Below are 16,080 nucleotides of genomic sequence, written 5' to 3' on the forward strand. Positions count from 1 at the left end.
TGAGTGCGTGTTCATGTGTCTGTGTGTCAGAAACACTCCCTGTCTTTCCTTCAGTCTATAAATACCATTATACGTTAAGACCACACTTTCTCTGAGAAAGAGAGAGAGAGGATACCAATGTGCTGCTTTTCTATCCATGACAAGAAATGTCTCTTCCCTCTCTTCCCTTTTCCCATCTGTCTCAGGCTCAGGCGGTGACGTTGACGGTGGCTCAGGCTTTCCGTGTGGCATTTGAGATTTGGCAGGCTGCTAAAGAAGGTACGATGCACAACTTCAGGCATCCCAGTACAACTCTTGTTTATCTTTCTTTCTGACTCTTTTTCTCTTTGTTAGGGGCTGTGAAGCAAAAATTCACGTGTCTTGCTTGAAGCTGAAGTGTAATTTCCACACCACTAGCGACATAAAAAAAGTAAAAAAATAAAATAAAAAAATTAAATAATGACTGTTTCCAAACAGGTTTCACAAACACTTCCATTGGTCGTATTAACCAATAGCTCCACCCTCAAACTTACACTAATGGTCAATTTTGTTCATCTGTTTTGATCCTTCCTTTTTTAAATAATATTACATAATTTTTACTGTTTACTTTTTTGCATTATACATTTTAAATTTAATTGGCATCAAAAACACTCTTTTAAAGGCAATTTACAGCACATATTTTGGGAAATTTTGAATATTGCAAAAAGGCTGAAATATCAAAATATTAAAAAACTTTATCTACTGTATATCGCCCCAACCCTATGTATTTATGACTTTAAAAAGGCATTGTCTTGTAGAATAATATGATTTTAAGGGATTTTAATGGATTTATTGTTAGCCTGAATGCAATGTAAGTCGCTTTGGATAAAAACGTCTGCTAAATGCATAAATAAATAAATAATAAACAATAGTTCAGTGAAAATAGAGCAGGTCCAGTCATACAGTTCAGCAGAACACATATGTAATTTACTGCATGTGTGAATATCCATGTGTGTGTGTGTGTGTCCTGAGGCCTGTAAAGATTTACTAATTTCATCTCTCTGACCTGACAGATTGTTGCAGGAACTTATCATCTAGCAGAACTCAGACATTTCTCTCCGTCTCATTGTGTTTTACTACAGTGTCTGAAAAATAAACAAATGACACCATTATATTTACATTGTGTTTTGATGGCTCTTCATGAGTGATACATACAGGTGATGAGAGCAAGGAAGGAAAGGCAGAACATGTTTTTATACGTTTTATAACTTCTGATGTTCCAAAGTGAATTCAAGGAATAGTTATACTCGGCTTCTGGCCATCCATGAGTTTGTTTTTTTCAGCAGAACAGATTTGGAGGAATTTAGTGTGACATCACTTGCTCAGCAATCGATCCTCTGCAGTGATTGGTTGCTGTCAGAATGAGAGTCTAAAAAGTTTATAAAACATCAGAATAATCTATAAGTAGAGGAAAAGAGAAGAACCAAAAACACCATTATGATACTGAGAACTTCACCACCCTCCTGACTTCCCTCTATAGTCATAGAGCGCTAGACAGTGTGTATACACTTCCTCATGAAGGAGGCTGTTTGAGCGTCCGGGACTTTGATAGTGTTTCCATTTCATTAAATCAGTCAGAGATCAAGGCCATGGCACAGTTTTATGCTACATCTGTTAAATATTCAAATGCACTTTTAGGGCTGGTTTCTCCTGGACCTGGTGCACATTTATACTCACTGACCTCAATCTTTATAATTTTTTTAATTTTTTTTTAAATCCATGAATGCATATTTAACAAACATTTAAATATGCATATATTTGATAGCATATGAATCGAAGTTTCAAGATGAAAATTTTCTGTGTCTTTCTTTTGTTTTTACAAAATTAATTATCTTTCATATAAGAAGAGTATTCCCACTTCAAACAGAAAGATTTAAAAAATGATTAGCTCAAATAAAGTGTTTGATGGAAGCAAATATACAACAATAGAAGCATGACATTTGTGCTTTTAAACCCATGTTTTCAGAGAAAGAGAAGCAGGTGAAGTGTGGATCAGATGGAGAGGTGGCCAGCAGCTCTCAGTCTGACAGTTCGGCCAGTCTGGGCAGCACGAGAGGAGGAGGTGATGTCTGGAGCTCACACACACACACACACACACACACACAGTTTTCTTACTAGTTGTCTAAATCTTCTATTTAAATATGATTTTTTAGCCTAACCAGCCATGAATGCAACTATCAGCAGGATAGTTTATCAGTCAGTTTCTGTGGGGTTGCGCTGTGTAGCTCCGCCCACAGTGTGATCTCATTGGTCCAATATCCCACTACACAGAAGTGTATGAATTAAATAAATTAAAACGGCCCTTATAGTATTTGATTGTGTTGTCACATGATATCTTGAAGTTTCAGTGTGGATAAATGAATAGTGGCTGGAAACATGATGAAAATACATTAGGTCAGTAGTTTTATTTTATTTTTTTAAGGAATTAAACTGAAGTAATGATGCTGAAAATTCAGCTTTGCATTACAAGAATAAATTACATTTAAAAATACATTTAATTAGAAAACACTTATTTAAAATCTTAATAATATATCAAAATTTTTACTGTATTTTTTGTGAATAAATACCTCCTTGGTTGGCATAAGAGAGCTTAAATCATTTAAAAGTCTTACCGACCCAAACTTTTCAATGATAGTGTATTGATGAAATTGGATGAACACAATAAATTGTCAATTTTAAGATTCTTTGTTGCTTTCCGGCACTGAATAATTATTATTGTTTTGGTCACAACATGCCAGTCTAATCTCCTTCGAACCCATGCAGCAAGGACGTCAATGATAATACTTTGTATTCGTCAAAGTACCTTACAGACCCACTAAAAGACCCCGGTATTATCATCTGATACCATCACTGGACCATGCTGCTTTTTGTAAGGGTGCCAGAGGACCCTGAATGGATCTCAGGTTACAGAAATGATCCTGGATGGAGAGTTAAGTGAGTGAATGAACCCTTGAGGACCAGTGATCCGTGTGCCGTGAGACAGACGTGTGTGTGCATGAATAAAGCTCTGTGTGTTCGTAAATCCCATCAGATATCAGAAATATGAGCCTTTTAGTCACACAGGCACACATCGGTTAATCTCCGCTCGTGAAATATGAGAGCAGGACAGAGATGGACACGTTTAACAGCTCAGGATCGGAGCAGAATGAAGGCAGGGAGGTGAAAACTACATAAGAGAAAGATGAGTTTGTGAAGCATGTCAGGGCTTGATGTTCAGAAGAGCATTGATTAATTCTCTAAATGTACAAATCTTTATGATCACTGCAGGTGTGGAGGGTTGATCTATGAACTATAACAATTGTGTCTGTGATCACAACTAGCTGTTTTATGGATTGTCAAATAAAATCACACCTTTTCCATCAAAAGAATGCAAATATAATTTGGACCAAGAAATATATGCCTGCTTTTGTGTTTGTTTATTTTTCATGTATTCTTATTTTTGCATGACTTATTAGTTTTTTTTACATATTCATTTTTTTTAAATGTATTCTTATTTTTGAGCATTTACTTTTATTTATTTTTACATATTTACTTGATTTCATTTATTTAAAAATTATTTTTTGCATTTAATTTTTTTACATTATTAATTTGTTACTTATTTTCTTACATATTTTTTCTTTTATGTTAAAAACAAGTATTCATCTATTTTAATAATTTATATATTTATAAATTTTTGTGTATCTTTTTTTTGTTTCTCGCTTTATTTATTTATTTTCACTATTTTGGTTTGTGTTTAGAGGTGGCCACTGGGGATCTGCTGGACTTTGAATGTGGAGTAAAAGCTCACTCAGGACAAGACGACACACACCCAGCACAGAACCTCAGCACAGAGAACAACAACACTGTATGGGTAGGAACACACACAATTCAGTCCACATGTTTTAAATTTGTATTTGTTAATTATTTTACATTAATATTTACCTTTTAATTAAAACAGCACATTTTATTTCATTTAACAGCACGTTTGTTTCTGCTGCAGCAATCAGAAACGTATGGTCTCCACATGAAGATCTTTATTTTAACTGTATTCTCTGCGCTGTCTTTTGCAGGAACTTGAGGATGGTCTAGATGAGGCTTTCTCGAGGTTAGTAAAATTTTATTTGAGTTATATCTGGCATATTTAAACCACAACACGCTGCACATTAAACTTTAACAGATCATGCAATAACTTCAGCACAGATGTGGAGTATAGGACATGACTATTCCTGGCGCTCCATTATGTGACCACAGCGGTATTTGGGATGGATGCATTCAGCTCTGAGAATAAATTCTTTGGTTGGTCTTACGTCATCCCGACTATTTTTACAGTCCACTTACAGTTTCTATGTTTCATAGAAAAGAAAAAGACATCTGGAGCAGACACTGATGTTCTAACAGACTGTCACTAGTTGATTTTATGTGCACTTGTGCTGAGGTTATGTGCAAGATGCTATATCAATCTTTATTTGACGTAGTGCTAATGCAGAATGAGATAGTGTTGTACCCTCTGCCTAATTCAGGGAGTCCTTTCTCAACCACATTCAAGTTGACATCAGTTTTGACAATTAATAGTCTCAAACTGTAAATTAATTCCAAAATAAGAACTTTTTTACTGTATCAATCTTAATTTATGGATCCTTAAAATTGAGATGTCATGTTGCACCCTCTGCGCAGTTAGAATAAGCCTTTCTCAGCCATATTCAACTTTGCATGACATTTGAAAATTAAGAATGATATACAGTTTATGACTGTAATGCAATCCAAAATGTTGATATTTTCTTAATTTACCAATGTTTATTTATGGACTCTTGAACTTGACATAGGGATCATGCAGAATGAGATATCATATTGCACTCTGTGCCCAATTTGTGGGAGCCTTCATTTGACAATTAACAGAGAGGAAAATGTATTTTTAAAATTTGAAAATTACACTCTTTAGCATTCAATTGAAACTATTGAGGAAAAATGGATCCCTCATAATTATTGGGATAATATGCATGTTCCTGCTTGCCTGTATACACAAATCAAACAATTGTGATGACAAATGATTAGGTCATGTTTGAAATGAATATTATTTGCATACTATGGGATCGTAAGGGCACTAATTAACAGTCTTTTTTTTTTTCTGCAAACCAAACAACAGCTGTTTAACAATTTGTACTGATGGTCATTATTCTTCCAGACACACAGAGTGCTGTTCCTGAGAGATTAGCAGACATGAGATGAGCTGTTTTACAGCAGCGGGGGTTCAGTCCATCTCTGATTCACGCTGATTATTTGTCGTGTGCAGTAATTAAAAGTGTTGGCTTTTAATCAAACGCAGCGCTTCGTTAATCTCCATTTAGCATGCTTTCAGCCTGTAAGTGTGAGAGACGCTCCAGATCTTTGACATGCAAGAACTTTTCCAATCAAGGATGAATTGGGAGTGAGTAAATCCCTGATTAATGACTATTGAAGTGCTTTCCATCAAAAACTGAGGCGGTTTCAGTGTTTCGAGGTGTTTTCTTCTCCAAAACACTGGGATGAGAGATGTTACAAATAGTACAAAAAAAATAAATAAATTTAAATTGCTTGCTGTACTGACCTTCAGTTTTGTCCAATAGAAGATCTAAATGTCAGATTGATCTCTTGACCCCAATATGAAGAAATAGATCCTTTAAATTGTGTATTATTTTCAGAGTATATAGTGCTTAATATTTTAACATTTTAAATGTGCTTTTATTTATTTATTTTGTATAAAAAAATGTCCTGCTACATGTTACTTTTTGTTGCATTGTGAGTAATTTTGTATCCTTAAAGTTTATTGTGACTGAAATTTTTGCTGCACAATTTAAAGGCAGGGTAGGTAAAACATGTATAAAAAACTTTTTTTCCAAATGTGTTTAAACTTTATTTATATATCAATACATAATTAAAATGTAAGTACTCTGAAAAAGAAAGTATAAAAATCGAGTGTCTGTAGACCTCTAACGACTGTTTTAAAGACAGCTCATTATTTCCATTCACACCACCCCCTCCCTTCTGGGCGCCTTCTAAAGCCACGCCCCCAAAACACATGAACGCGCGACTCCGACCACTGAGCTGGAAGACGCATTATTTACCTGAGACGAGCGGAGAGGAAGGAGCAGAGTGCATGTAGTGAAATCATGTCAGAATCACATGTAATAAAAATAACTTTATAATTATGAAGATAAACAAACAAGATGTATTTTAGTACTCACTATCAAGCTAGCATATTGATATTGGTAAAGTTTAAAATATATATTTTTTGATTCGCTAACGAGCTAGTTATCTATAAGGCAAAGCTAAAAACAGGTTGCATGATACACGTTTTTCCATTACCATCATTTACACTGTGATGAAGATGAATTTCGTGTAAGATTCATAACATATACGTTGTTCTGCATGTAAGAGTTTCCATGATGAAAGCATTGTTGACTCTGATGAGGACTAACGTTACACTCCAGAGACAAGTACCGCATCGTCAGCTCGAGGACAGGTCCGGGGTCGAGGGCGAAGCAGAGGAGGTCGTGCAAGAGGCCGTGCAACTAGGGTCCGAGGAAGTAGAGGCCGAGGACGGGGTGGTCGAAGTGCAGGGCAGGGCAAGGAGCACTTGAGTTCCCTCAGTTCCAGCCATCGCTGGAAAGGCACGCCGATATTAACTCGCGTTTTATTTCTTTGTTTATCCAAAGACTTTTTGTTCATTGCCTTTTCTTGTACTGTTACTGTCTTCCTTTTTTTGCCTGGTTTGCCTTCACTAACTGCATAGGCCGGTACAGTGAATTTTGCTTGCTGTTTCTCTGCCATTGTTTTGGTATTCCTAGGATCCGTGCCTCTTGAATTCCTCAAATCAAACGTGCGTGCGCAAGTGGGCAGGTCATGTGTGGCAAAAGGGTGGTTGCCATGGTTGTGAGAGAGTGACAGTCGCCTAAGCCAATCCTATGTTTCGTGCCGAAAGGAAATAATGAGCTGTGTTTAATACAGATTAAACGGTCTAGAGTCACTCGATTTTTATACTCTTTTTATCAGAGTACTTACAATTTAATTATGCATTGATATAAATAGAAAGTTTAAACAAATTTGGAAGAAAGTTGTTTATAAATTTCTTACCTACCCTGCCTTTAATGTCATTAATGTTCATAGCACAAATGATCAAATTATATGCAGTGTTATTTTAGTACTATTTTTATACTCTTTATTAATATTTTGAATTTGCTTTCATGTTTATATTTATAGTTATTTGATTTTAGTTTTTGTAACTTGGCACTTTTGTCTGTTTTTTTATTAAGCTTTAATTGTTTTGTTTTTTTTAGCTTAGTTTTAGTAATTTTGATACTTCATCACTGTAAAAATGTTCAAAATCAGCTTATTGCAGTAAATTTTCCAAGAAATACTATACAAGTCTTTCTACTTAAAATTTGAAGTTTAATTTAATGTAATTTGCCATTTCTTTGTAATTATCTGGAAAAATAACTTGTGATTTCTGAGTGAAAATTGTTTCAAAGTTAATACTACACCATTATTAAGTGGACTTAAACTTACTTATTTTAATTAGTTGTCAAGCCAACATTTATAATTCTAATATTTTCATTTCATTTTATTATTTTATTTTATATTTATTACTGATTTTTATTAAAATTTTTATTCATTTTAAGTTTCAGTTAACAATAACTACATTGTTAAAAGTTGTTCGGTTATACACTAATGTTTGATACTTGGGAGCAGTTTTGGGCAAGTTACTTTTAAAAAGTAATTAGTTACAGTTACTAGTTACTTCTTCCAAAAAGTAACTAAATTAGTTACTCAGTTACAAATTTTAAAAGTAACTAGTTACTTAAGAAAGTAACTATTGCGTTACTTTCAAGTAAAATTAAATTTTAAATGCTCAAATGTGACCCCACCTCTACCCCTCTTTAAAGGAACTTAAAATACATGTGCATGTTCAATTATTTATGATAAATCTGAAACATTGTACACACATCTAAAAAAAAAATGTTGCTGTGGGACAAAGTGAGACTAGCCTCCAATCAAATGTATGTAGATATTATGTTTATATAGTGGATCAATGCAAATAACATGATACATTTTTGGGAACTTTTGATATTTCCTTTTATTGTTTCTTTAATTTCTTGAAGGAAAAAGTAATGTATATACTTTCATTTAGAGAAGGCTACTTTTGGATTATTTGGGCTCGTTGCCATACCTGTCTCTCGTTGACTGACTGGCTTGTGTTGTTCCTTGTGTGTCCTGTCCTGTCCGACTATGCGTTATGATGGGTTGTTCGCAATTCATGAGCGTTAGTGATGATGGGTCGTTCGCGAATGAGCGTTAGTGATGATGGATCGACTCGTTCGCGAATGAGCTTTTGATGAGTCGTTCGTGATTCACGAATGAGCCGACTCTAAGAGCCGGCTCTTTTAGTTGAACTTCTGGAGCTGGCTCGCATATCTGAAGAGCCAACTCTATTTTTTTTTCAAATTTAGCCTATAGAAATTAAATAATTCTGTAATACAACTTGAAATATTATAGTCAAAGTCATTTAAAGAGCCGTTTGTGAGCCAAAGAGCCGGCTCTTTTCAGTGAGCTGAGTCAAAAGAGCCGAATTCCCATCACAACTATGCTTGCTTTCGAACACCCGCCCAACTCTACCTCTGATTGGCTTACAATGAAATTTTACTCTACCTCAGCCAATCGTCAGCATTTATGCGCTTGTCTCGTGCTCTGCCCACTAACCAAGGAAGAACAGTAAAAAAAAAGCATTTGCCTCTAGCTCAGAGATCTAGTTGGTCTGATGATAAAAAACAACAACAACTTCATCATCAGTTATAGTAACGCGCCGCATTTTTTGACATTAAGGGCAACGGCGTTATTAAGATGAGAAGAGTAATCAATTAGATTACTCGTTACTGGAAAAAGTAATGCCGTTAGTAACGCCGTTATTTATAACACCGTTATTCCCATCACTGCTTGGGAGTGTTGAAATCTTTAAAAATGCATTTAGTCTTACAAAGAAATGGTTCTTACAGCCGTTTAATCTTTATTGTCAAGAGATCTTCTCAGCTGATCTTGGCGAGTTGGCTGTAACTCTGGCCTCATTTTCTCAACATTAGCCCAGCGGTGACTTTTGACTTCATTGGCTACTCAATAAACTCCATCAGGACATTAAAAAAAAAGAAAAAAGGTTGATAAAAATATCACAAGGTGGAAGTTCTATAATGGCAACAGTGAACCGAGACATGCTGACTAAACATGCTGCCGTTTTCTGCTTCTGTTTTCTCACACTGATGTTGTTTACTTCCTTCAGCCGCAGTCTGGATAGTTTTGAGTCCAACACAGGTAAAGATGTCATTCACCTGAGCTGTAGTGAAAGGTGCCTGTCTCGTCCGTCATAGTCCACTCTTTCACAAAACCATGATCATTCACAACAGTGTATGACTGTAGTCCAGTTCTCCATCTGTAGCAGGTCACGCATGTTCCTTCTCACAGCTCAAAACCCTGTCCAGACACCCGTTCTTTAGGGTTCTTTGCCAAGAGTCATAGAAACATCATTTGAATTCATCTTCATATTTTCCTAGTTCATCTTGTGATCAGTCGTCAGTTTCCCGCCACTGCCTTGTCACAAACTCTGTTACTATGAACCTTATTCTGGATAGACACTGTATTTAAATGGATAGTTCATCCAAAGATGTCAATTCTGTCATACCCTCAAGTTGCTGCAAACCTGTATGAGTTTCTTTCTTCTATTGAGCACAAAAGAAAATATTTTGGAGAAAGTTGGGAACCAAACACTTAACAGTAGCCATTGACTTCCATAGTATGGAAAATAAATAAATAAATACAACTTACTGTCATTATTTATCACCTTCATGATTTTATTTGATCAGTGGAACACCTTTTTTACTTTTCCACAAATCAGACTGATCACTCTGCATGGGTTGCATTGCAAGACATATTGCCAATTTATTTGATTTGTTTTTATTTCAGTGCCCAGCCTTAATTTCTACAATCATATTAAACTGAACTATAATTAAAATTCACAAAAATAACCTCTTTGTGATTCCTAACCCTACACATGAAGTATTTCTGCAGACACCATCTGTATATTCTTTTACTATTATTTTTTATTGTAGTATTTCATAATGTTTTGAATTATTAGTTGAGGTATTAATATTAGCTTTTCAGTTTCTTTTTCTATTTAGTTGAAGCTAAGTAAGTTGTAAATGAGCTTTTTTCTTTTTTTATGTTTTATTAATGTATATATGTTATCTAGCCTACATATAATCATATATACATTTAGATATTAATACTAATACAACTAATAATACAACATTTTAACAACATATAACATTTTCCATCAGTTTTTGATGTATGTATGTATATAAAAAAATTATTCTGCTGAGCGCTGTCCATTCATACAAGTAATACACTTATTTTATCATGTCTTTAAAATGTAGTGAAGAACTCCAGTTCAGGGAGAAGTTTACCATGCATATTTAAAGTGTTGTTTTTCTGGTGTTTTGAACATGTATTCCCGGCTCTCTAACATGATCTGAACCGCTTCTGATGTTGTAGAGCTGTTTGCTGCCCTGTGTTTTTCGGTTTAACTCATTCTGTTTTTGGGTTTTTCTCCCAAGACTCGCTGAGTCTCGCACTAACCCCCAGATGCTGGACATTGGGGTAAATCCTCAGGACTACAACCCTGAAGAGTGCTTGTCACCTAGCAACGGGGACAAAGGCGATGCTGAGGTTGCAGACGGCGTGGACGCGTTCAGTTGGTGACATGAAGAGAATCGAGCTTGTCTGACCGTAGCTGATACCGGCTTTGAGTTGACATGGGGTTCGGCAAACCCTACAGATGACTTCAACAAAAGCACAGACAAAAGCAATACAGAATATATATATATATCTTTTTTTTTTTTTTTTTTATGACTAAGTATATTGACATTTAACATTTTCTGTTACATCCCATACGTTTTTTTCTTCTTTTTTTATTTTTTTTTGTAAATGTATATATGAATATAAAATATATGTGTATGACAATAACTATATATGTTTTTCTCATTTGTTATTATTATCATCATTTTAATTTTTTATGGATTTGGTTGCTGAGGCTAGCTTTCCTCTTCCTAATTTCCCGATGTTTGAGGTTTGTGTGGAGTTGGATTGTGTTTTTTAAGTGGTGATGGTTTTGTATAGACCAGTTGTTTGCCTTCAGATGTGTGAAAATGGATGGCAAACATTACAGCATACAATAATGAAAAAAAAAATGTCTATTTAAACGAGAATCTTATTTTTTCTATTAAAATGTATTTTTGTATTCCTCTCTGCGTCTCAGCGCCCATGGTTTCATTTCAAGTTCTTTCTGTTTATATAGTTCATTCTTCACCGGGCTATACCCATCCAATAAAGCACTGAGGAAGTAAGTCACAGTATTATAATTACTTTAAAGAAAACTGTGGTATTACTATCATGGTAGTGTCTAAAAAAAGCAAAAACATTGTATTACCGTGGATGTCTATGGTATGTTTTTATTGAAATACAGATCTATTTTGTGTAACATGTTTCCCTTTCCCCTAAAATATACTTGGAATTAATTTCGGGTTGAATAAGTGCAGAAATATATTATTTATATGTCCGCTTAACTTTTGTTGAAACATGATCATCATAAATAAGCAATGAACTGATATCTAACACTGGATTTGACTGAAAACAACGCGGGCAGTTCTTTTGTGGTTTACATTGACGCCCTATATTTAGGTTTCATTAGACTTCATAAGTAAAATTTATAGTAAGTCAGTGTTAGTTTCTGTTTTGCATTATTTCATGTTCATAAATGAAAACTAATGAAAATGTTGTGCTGATTACTGTTTTGCGTTGACATCACCTCCATCTAGTGGTGAAAATAATGTAGTGCAGTTATGACTGGACATTTTTGTCAGGAAATTAAGATTTATTTTGTGGTAAGTAATCCAAATATTATGTTTCATATTTAGATTTTCTTTTTGTGGTTTCATTTCAGTGGCTATGCAAGTCAGTATTAAAGTGTTAATGATTAGGCGGCGCTGGCACGTAGTTTTCAGAATCATTTATTAATATTCATGCCTCTTACTTTTTTTCTTTTACTGTCTATGCTTTTTAGTAACAAGTTACTTTTTCAGTACTTTTCAGTTTTTCGCTCGCTGGTCAGAATAGACCTACCACAGTCGTTTGAGGTTGCTGGAGAGGGTATAGTTTGTTATTTTATTTATTTATTTTTTTGCTAATTTTATTTTCTTTACTAATGTAATCGTCTCTGCACATAGGATAGTCCGCATTTTAACTTTTAACTTTAACTTTTAACACCTTGAGCCAATCACTGACAGATCCTCGCATTATGTAATTAATATTCATGAGGTACACGTTTTTAATAGTAGGATTCATAAATAACTATATTTTTATATCATAAGTTCGGTCATCTTCACTTGCGTAATTGTAAAATTATTTAAAAAAATGTGAATAAAATTCAGGTTCTATTTTTAAAAAATCACATGTTCTGGTTTCCAGCCAATCAGAAGACGAAGTGTGGTTGGCAAATTATGAATGTCAGGTGTAATCCGCAATCTGAAAGTCGAGGATGGAATCGATTAACTGAAGTTAGATTAATAGCACTTCGAAACTGAACATTTTATTGGTAAATTAACAGGTACATTTTCTAAGTTGTAATCTGCACTCAATTCTTCAATTATCATCTTAGAAAACAGTGTGTTCGAGGGTTTTTACAAACTCATTGCACGCATTTCACCAAAATCCGTTTTTATGTTGTTTGAAAAACGAAGATCAATTGTTTGCGAGTTACTTGGGCAAGTATTTATTTAAACCATTGTTTGTCCTGATGCATTTCTTTGTTTGCATAAAAAGGAAGTATTAAATATGCATCAAATTGGTTTTTGGGGTCATTAATTCAAACTGACCCCCCATCCAATCAAAATGGATATGTCTGATTTATTGATAAACAATCTTTCTCAGGTGCATGCCCTCTGGCCAAGACAGTTTTATGTCTCCTGCTTGGATATAGCTGACCAGACACTCCTTTTTCCCTCTTTCAATCCTGACTGACTCCAGTTAAAAAAAAAATATGTCTGATAATTCATCTTTACATTTAAAACCACTATCAGGATATTCACACATGGTGCTCTCCAAACAGCAGTACAATGCCATCAGCCCTTTTTACAACATACAGTTACACATTTCCCATAAAGGAGCCAGAGCACGTAAAAGACGGCTGGATGATTCCTATTTCGATGAGACCTGCGAGACCCCCCTGAAAAGAAAATTTTCCCTGGATCAGGGATGCTTTTCTGTGGACGTCCTAACTGGAGTCCAGGAATGGAGACCTATGCAGCCATTAAAATCAAAAGCCATCACACTGCCTCGGTCAAAGGTCAATCAGCCTGTGACCCCTGTCGTGTCAGTCCCTCTGTCCAAGTGCAAACAGAACTGGATAGATCAAGGTCGGGAGAGCCGGTCTCCCTCCCAGATTCTGGCTCTTAAATGGGACAGAGAGGTTCCTGTGGTTGAGATATCATTGCGTGCATCTCTAAATTTTGATATTTGCAGTTCGGTTTCTTTAGATGGCTCTCAGGGGCCTGTGAAAGATGAGGTCCAGGAGGTTTTGTGTGATCTTATTCCAGTCTGTGAATCAAAATCCCACATCGCACCCCCAGAAACTGTTGTCCCGGTGAAAGAGGAGGATGGAGTGTCTGTCAGTCAACAGGCAGAGCCCAAGGTGACTCTGGGAAATGAAGAAACCACCGCAGAGAGCTTTGAGAGTGCACAGGTCCAGGTTTGAGCTCCATCCTTTATGTACTTGTGATAGTTTTACTAGTTTCTCTTCATTATTTACTCTTCCTGGGGCCTGGACCATGGTAGTAGCTGAACACAATAAGAGTTAGAGGATTAGTTTTGAGTTGACACAACCAAACCTCTCCAGTCTGGCTTTGTTGGTACCATGATTCTGATCATCAACTTTCTTTGTCAGCTCAGGCTTTGATCCTGAGTTTGTGAAGCCTCTGCACATGAATGTGACATCACTGGCGAACAGCCAATCACGAGCCTTGCAACACAAAGTATAACCTACCCCAGAGCAGGTTAGCCATGGAGTGTAAGTTATGGCAATGAATACCGCTAAAAGGAAAAGACTCGCTTACGTGGCACCTAAAACCCTGGATTGGTGCAAACTAAAACTGAAATTTACCAGACCAGCTAATCCTTCATGATACAGGCCCCTGATGTTGTTTTAAACCAGTTTTTCTGTATTTTGTCTATACTGTAATACACAGAACATTTGAAGCTTTTTTTTTTGCAATGACCATTAAAATTTGCAACATCTACATTCTTATGAAGCCATATGAATTCTTCATGTGAGAAACAGACCAAATTTAAACCTGTAGAGTATTTTTGTAGCCAAACTAAACTCATCAGTCATCTGTACTCCCACTTTTCTGTGTCATTGTTTAACGGTCCCTTTGCCCTCTGAGCAGGTGAAGTCTGAGGTGATTGATCCAGACAACACAAAGACCACCAGCAAACCTCTGGTGTTTTATGAAGAGGAGTGGGAGAGACGGAAGAAGACATACGTTGACTCTGTAAAAAGACATATGAAAGAAAAAGGAGCAGCAAACGGTACCGCAATTATCAAAACACTATGATTTCTGTCTCGCTCAAGTTGTGTAATTTGTGTGTGCCAAACCTGTAAAAAGAACATTCCCCCTGTTGCTGTCCAGCTGGCAATGATGCTCCAATAATAGTGTTAATACCACTGACCACTTTTTTCACTTTAATGGAGTAATTTAATTAAAAATGAAAGTTTTCTGACAATTTACCATCATCATTATTAGACCATCTAAGGTGTTCTTGATTTTGTTTCTTAATGGGAATTGATTAAGAGAAATGTAGCATTACATCACTTGCTCAACAATGGATCCTCTGCAGTGAATGGGTGCCGTCAGAATGAGAGCCTAAACAGCTGATAAAAACAATAATCCACACCTATCCAGTCCATCAGTTAATGTCTTGTAAGAAGTCAAAAGCTGTGCGTTTAAGAACGAAATCCATCAACATGTGTTTTTAATTTTAAACCATTGCTTCTGGCTAAAATATGAACCTTCTATCAATAATATTGCTTGCTTTTGTGAAAAAGTCATCTCGTCTGAATCCGGAGAGAAATATGCAAGTTTACAAGAGAAAACCATCCAAAACAGTTCTAAACATATGTAACTGGATTTGACGTGAGAGGACATTTTCAATGGAAAAAGTTATTATGGATTATGGACTTGTATTTTCTTGTAAATTCATCTACATCTTAGATGGCCTAAGAGTAAGTTTTCAGCAAATTTGAATTTTTAGGGAAACATCATCATCATCTTTTTTTTTTTTTTTTTTTTTTTTTTACATATTACAGCAACATGTAACAGGAAATCTTTCTCAAATATTTAATTAATCTCCTGCTAATTTTGTAAGTTTTCTCTCTTATTAAAAAATGAAGAGTCTAATTTTTATGGTAGGTTTATTTTAACGTATAAAGACAGAATACCAATAAAAAAATCCAGAAAAATGCATTTTATTAAGGTTAGAAATGTATTTACAATTCAGTGAGTGAAATAAGTATTTGATCCCAAGCAAAACATGACTTAGTTCTTGGTGCAGAAACCCTTGTTGGAAAGCACAGAGACCAGATGTTTTTGCAGCTGGTCACCAGGTTTGCACTTATCTCAGGAGGGATTCTGATCCACTCCTCTTTTTAGATTCTCTCTAAATCCTTAAGGTTTCTTAGCCGTTGTTTGGCAAATCGAAGTTAGCACCAAGGCCAGAATAGCGCAGGGTTTCCACAGTGGAGCTTGAAGCACCGCTGCACGTCACTAAAACATGCCCTTTACACGCCTCTCAGAACAACGTCATGCAACCTCAAAATTTCACCAACAAAGAGAAGTTATCAGAAAACTAAGAAATAAGTCACTGGAACATGCGCGATCACAAAACGAAGATGATAAAAGCAGCCGTTTGTTTGCATGCTTTGTTATATATTCAAATTCAAAAGCATCGATA

The 16,080-nt window shown here is 35.5% G+C and overlaps 2 protein-coding genes and 1 long non-coding RNA gene across 8 annotated transcripts in view; all 3 read left to right on the plus strand.

The window, feature by feature from the left end:
• Window positions 1-11,726, plus strand: part of LOC113092956 (low density lipoprotein receptor adapter protein 1-B-like) — a 42,783-nt gene extending 31,057 nt beyond the window's left edge. Inside the window, exons 5-10 of one of the 6 annotated variants that reach the window (XM_026258756.1) lie at window positions 186-258; window positions 1,985-2,080; window positions 3,756-3,868; window positions 4,068-4,102; window positions 9,302-9,333; window positions 10,632-11,726. In XM_026258756.1, coding sequence (XP_026114541.1) covers window positions 186-258; window positions 1,985-2,080; window positions 3,756-3,868; window positions 4,068-4,102; window positions 9,302-9,333; window positions 10,632-10,678 — 396 coding nt within the window. In that variant the 3' untranslated portion in view covers window positions 10,679-11,726. Of the gene's footprint in view, window positions 1-185; window positions 259-1,984; window positions 2,081-3,755; window positions 3,869-4,067; window positions 4,103-5,179; window positions 5,748-9,301; window positions 9,334-10,631 lie in introns of those variants that run through there. The other 5 variants (XM_026258757.1, XM_026258754.1, XM_026258753.1 and 2 more) reach the window with 5 other exon arrangements.
• An 888-nt stretch (window positions 11,727-12,614) lies between these two features.
• Window positions 12,615-13,110, plus strand: LOC113092961 (uncharacterized). The gene is made up of 2 exons (XR_003287666.1): window positions 12,615-12,679; window positions 13,003-13,110. It is a non-coding gene; the product is annotated as an uncharacterized LOC113092961 (long non-coding RNA).
• Window positions 13,111-13,162: 52 nt separating this feature from the next.
• On the plus strand, window positions 13,163-14,777 carry LOC113092949 (uncharacterized). Its single transcript, XM_026258747.1, has 2 exons — window positions 13,163-13,819; window positions 14,517-14,777. The coding sequence occupies exons 1-2, from the start codon at window positions 13,163-13,165 to the stop codon at window positions 14,682-14,684; spliced, it is 825 nt and encodes a 274-aa protein (XP_026114532.1). The 3' UTR covers window positions 14,685-14,777.
• Window positions 14,778-16,080: the final 1,303 nt, after the last annotated feature.

This window comes from Carassius auratus, unplaced genomic scaffold (genome assembly GCF_003368295.1).
Source record: "Carassius auratus strain Wakin unplaced genomic scaffold, ASM336829v1 scaf_tig00214790, whole genome shotgun sequence".
In the NCBI taxonomy this organism is placed as follows: Eukaryota; Metazoa; Chordata; class Actinopteri; order Cypriniformes; family Cyprinidae; genus Carassius; species Carassius auratus.